This window comes from Cebus imitator, unplaced genomic scaffold, assembly GCF_001604975.1.
Source record: "Cebus imitator isolate Cc_AM_T3 unplaced genomic scaffold, Cebus_imitator-1.0 Scaffold0, whole genome shotgun sequence".
NCBI lineage: Eukaryota > Metazoa > Chordata > Mammalia > Primates > Cebidae > Cebus > Cebus imitator.
Genome location: NW_016107315.1, coordinates 7,613,927 through 7,617,875, shown reverse-complemented (window position 1 = coordinate 7,617,875; position 3,949 = coordinate 7,613,927). Strand labels below are relative to the sequence as shown.

General features: G+C 42.0%; 1 protein-coding gene across 1 annotated transcript in view; it reads right to left on the bottom strand.

The window, feature by feature from the left end:
* The window catches only part of LRRC2 (leucine rich repeat containing 2), a 48,927-nt gene that overhangs the window by 30,400 nt on the left and 14,578 nt on the right, over positions 1–3,949 (bottom strand). The window contains exon 2 of the mRNA XM_017521676.2: positions 2,909–3,052. Coding sequence (XP_017377165.1) covers positions 2,909–3,033 — 125 coding nt within the window. The 5' untranslated portion in view covers positions 3,034–3,052. The remainder of the gene's footprint in view (positions 1–2,908; positions 3,053–3,949) is intronic.

Sequence of the window (3,949 nt, the reverse complement as noted above, 5' to 3'; positions counted from 1 at the left end):
GTAGAGACGGGGTTTCACCATGTTGACCAGGATGGTCTCGATCTCTTGACCTTGTGATCCACCCGCCTCGGCCTCCCAAAGTGCTGGGATTACAGGCTTGAGCCACCGTGCCCGGCACATGTCTTATTTTCTTTATGTCTTATTTTCTTTCTTAAATATTTTATGTCATATTCCCTCTGAAACCTAATGATAGGAAAGCGAAGAGGGAAATATAAACTATTTTTTTAATTCCATTCCCTTCCTTGAGAGTAATTAAAATAAATAAAATTCATTGTCTTTCCACTCTATCACCCATATAATTGAATGTGAAATCTTCTTCTCAACTCAGTTTTAGTAGAATGCCAAATATGCAATAAACATACCAAATACACCATTAGAGTTCTACTAATTAAATAAATACATATGCAAATAAAATATCTTTTCCTTAGGAAAGGAACCCACAATCCCAGCCCAGATGGTGAACAGCTTCAACGGGGAAGAAATTCTTCACTTAGAGACTAACAATAGCTCTTTTTTCTTCCTCTAAATCCTTTACCTCTTTGGCACCAGAGACGTTTTCCATGGAAGAAAATTTTTCCCTGGAAGAGGGGTCGGGGGGATGGTTTCAGGATGAAACTGTCACATCAGATCATCAGGCATTAGATTCTCATAAAAGCAAGCAACCTAGATCCCTAGTTTGCACCGTTCCCAATAGGGTTTGTCCTCCTGTGGGAATCTAACGGCACCACGGATCTGATAGGAGCAGAGCTCAGGCAGTACTGCTCGCTCACCTGCACACACCTCCTGCTGTGCTGCCCAGTTCCTAACAGGCCAGCCCAGGGGTTTGGGAATTGGAGAGAGTAATAATTCATATTTTATCTCTACTTATAACTTTAAAGTGTTGGTATAGACTTCGTGGAACAACTACAGCATTACAGGATGAGATACCCTAAAGTGAGGTAACAGATGAGCTAGAAGGTTTTATTTGTTTCAGTAAATTTTAATGAACCATACAGTTGCCTTTTAGAATCAGGCAGGCATTAATTTTTCAACATATTAATTTCTCTTTTGCACAGTAAACAGATCCTGAGAAACTAAAAGTTAACCTTCAAATAGTACCAATGATCACAGTATGAATCATGTCACGAAAGCTCAAAAACACCTGTAAAGAAGGCAAATTTACCACCCCCATTTCTGAGGAGCATGAGAAACTAAGTTTCTTTCTTAAACATGCGCATTTCTCCCCATCCCTGCCTCACATTCCTCCTCATCTGCCCAGCCAGCTTGGTGGCTGTTTTCTTTATCTTGGGCTAAAAAAGCCGAACAAATCTCCAAGAAGTGTTCTGTCTTAGGTGAAGATGAGACACTGCACAAGCTCAGTGACGCTGAGCCTAAGTCAAGGTCAATCCTATGCAGATGAGATGTGTGAAGCTGTTTAACACCACAATGAAAGACAGAGTTGAAGGTGCAGCTCCCACTCCAAAGAAGATTAGAGAACACAGTTTGCAGACCCCAGGTGTCTGCAGATGGCTCCCATTCCAAGAACCTCAGGAGGTTGCATCAGCTGCAGGTGCTTCCCCAACTCCCCTTCCCACTGCCAAGGAGAGCTTGTCCTGCCCTAGAGTAACCCCTGCTAGGTGTGCAGAGGAAATTGAAGCCAGGCTGAGAGCGACTTTGGGCTCATATGGCCCTGCGATTTTGTATGATTTGTGTGAGGGGAGGTCTTTCGGATGCATTGCCATGTGAGTTGTCTGGTTTAAGGGCTCTAATTATTTTTGTTCGTTTGTTTTGTAATGACAGCGTCTCACTATGTTGCCCAGGCTGTTCTCAAACTCCTCAAGCCATCCTTTGCTTCACATTGGACAATCTCAGATGAGTGGCAAGAGTAAAGATGTTCCAACCACCTGTGATTACAGCATTACATAGAGGAAAGGGCTTGGTCACATGCTCTGCTTACCATCTTTGTGAACTTGAGCAACTCACCTAAGTCTCAACTTCCTCATCTGCAACTTAGGGATGGTAGTAACCACATGAAACCACTGTGATCAACACAGAAGCAGCTTAATTATCAAGCTCGATCAGAATAGGTATTTGTTTAATCAAAAAAGCTAATGAAGGTGGACAACCAAGAATGTAGACACATTCACACTTTACACATGTTGTTTTTAACTTAAAGTGTACCAATATACTGCCATTGGCCAACTCGATGTAGGGTCGGGACTTCCTTTGACAATAGGTATGCCAATCAGAATCCCATTGTGTCTATCTTATTTAAACAGCACCCATAATGCATCATCCATGAGTTCCAGTTCTGGTTTCTCCACAGGGAATAAAAATATATATGCAGACATATACAAAGCCACCTGCAACCTTTCTACCTTGTAGATTTTCCAAAGCACTCAACTTAATATCATACACGTAACTCTTTTTTACTCATATTTCATGAGCATATATGATGGGCAAATAACACCATTTTACCCAAGTAAAAATGACACCAATACAATGGCTCTTATCTAGAATTCAGCCAATGGGGGAGGGCTGAAGTACACAACAGAGTAGCCCCAAGCCACCCCAGAAAGTAGTCAGATGGTCTCCAAAGTGCCAGACAGCCTAGTGAGTTGGCTCAGTGAACACTAGCCAGGCAGCCTGCTACAGCATTTACTGTAGAGGAATTTATTGTGTCGTCTCTGTCTTCCTCATGCCTAGCATGGTGCCTGGGTGGTAGGTAGGTCTTTACAACCATGGGTGTTGCTATCACAGGAACTGCATATTTGTGCCGAGCAACAGTGTAAGGCTCTGAAGTTTAATGAGGAAAATGTTACCAACAGTGAGAAATCCCAGAAGAAAAGCAACCTCCTCTGCAATGCAACTATCGCCTGCCCAAACCCCTACCCGTGAAACAACCTGCCAGACTTGAGGAAACACGTACTTCTCCAAGGCACTCTTCTCAAGCCTTTCCGTCTCCTTCTTCTGCCAAGCCTTGTGCTTCTTGACGCGAGTTTCCCACAAGGCTCTGATGACAGAAATGTCGAAGACAACCACTTTATGTCCCATTTTGGGAACGTGAAATTACCTGTTAAAAAAAATATAGATTTGTCAGCTTGATAAAAGAAAACAGTTTTGACATAAACTTTAAGATGAAACATGAATGAATCACCTGGCTGAAGGAATGATGATACGCCTTACTACTTCAAGGATGACAGTTTGCTTTGTTTTTTATTTGGTTTGTTTGGCTGGTTGGGTTTTGTTTTGTTTTTATTGAGACAGGGGCTCACTCTGTTGCCGATGCTGGAATGCAGTGGCACAATCGTAGCTCACTGCAGCCTGATGGGCTCAAGCAATCCTCCTGCCTCCGTCTCCCAAGCAGCTGAGACTACAGGCACACACCATCACACCCAACTAATTTTTAAATTTTTTGTAGAGACAGGGTCTTGCTATATTGCCCAGGCTGGGAGGATGACAGTTTGCTAATGTTCTTAAGGTCTGATAGTACTTTGTGTAAGTAAGTCATAGTTCAACACTCACCCTAGGGTCACCTTCTCCAGATGATCACGCTTGTCTCCTTAACCCTCAGATAGACTCTGGGCTCCCAAAGCCCACTGTGTATTCCTCAAACTTCGTGGTTCCACATTCTATTGAATTGACTAGTATATGTACCTAATATTCCCAGTAGGTTGTTACATAATCAAGGATAAGTTAGATGAATTAATCACAGTGTGTGCACACCCACACACATTCTCTCTCCTCTCTCAAGTGAATAGAATATAACTTCTTAGTTGTATTTAAATCTAAAAAAAAAGCTCATATAGGCAGTGTTATAATTGCATTTCTAAAAGTCCCTTTTGCTGGTAGAAATCTATTCTAAATATATTTGAGTGTTCTTTCCTTCCTTTAAGCATAGGAGATAAGGCACGTAACAGGGACTTCCTTCCGTAACCCATCACCTGAATTCTTTTTTTTTTTTTTTTTT